The sequence below is a fragment of the Penaeus monodon genome, chromosome 27 (assembly GCF_015228065.2).
Source record: "Penaeus monodon isolate SGIC_2016 chromosome 27, NSTDA_Pmon_1, whole genome shotgun sequence".
Lineage (NCBI taxonomy): Eukaryota > Metazoa > Arthropoda > Malacostraca > Decapoda > Penaeidae > Penaeus > Penaeus monodon.
In genome coordinates, this window is record NC_051412.1 from 38,114,556 (window position 1) to 38,115,135 (window position 580).

Below are 580 nucleotides of genomic sequence, written 5' to 3' on the forward strand. Positions count from 1 at the left end.
ACCGAAAATTGACCAAATCAAACAATATGCAAAACAGGAGACGAACCGAAGAGAATCTCGGCATAGTGTCCTGGCAAGGTGTTGGGAGGGAGTGAGGTAGGGGTAGGGGACTTGACAGGGGACTTGACAGGGGACTTGACAGGGGACTTGGCAGGGGACTTGACAGGGGACTTGGCAGGGAATTGACAGGGGACTTGACAAGGAACTTAACAGGGGACTTGAGAAGGGGACTTGACAGGGGACTTGACAGGGGACCTTGGCAGGGGACTTGACGAGGTACTTAACAGGGTACTTGACAGGGTACTTGACAGGGTACTTGGCAGGGGACTTGACAGGGGACTTGACGAGGTACTTGACAGGGTACTTGACAGGGTACTTGGCAGGGTACTTGACAGGGGACTTAACAGGGGACTTGACAGGTACTTGACAGGGTACTTGACAGGGTACTTGACAGGGTACTTGACAGGGGACTTGAAGGGTACTTGGTCCACCGCTTGAGTCAGGTGAAAGTTCTCTCCCGCCAGACGCCTGTGCTCATAGGTGCGTGTGTCCTCTGGAGGGCCTTGTCGAGGGGGCCCCT

The 580-nt window shown here is 54.7% G+C and overlaps 1 protein-coding gene across 1 annotated transcript in view; it reads right to left on the reverse strand.

Moving 5' to 3' along the window:
* Positions 1–17: 17 nt before the first annotated feature.
* Positions 18–580, reverse strand: part of LOC119590520 (non-classical arabinogalactan protein 31-like) — a 978-nt gene continuing 415 nt past the window's right edge. The window contains exons 2-4 of the mRNA XM_037939169.1: positions 429–578; positions 237–387; positions 18–193 (exon numbers count right to left, since the gene is read on the reverse strand). Coding sequence (XP_037795097.1) covers positions 18–193; positions 237–387; positions 429–578 — 477 coding nt within the window. The remainder of the gene's footprint in view (positions 194–236; positions 388–428; positions 579–580) is intronic.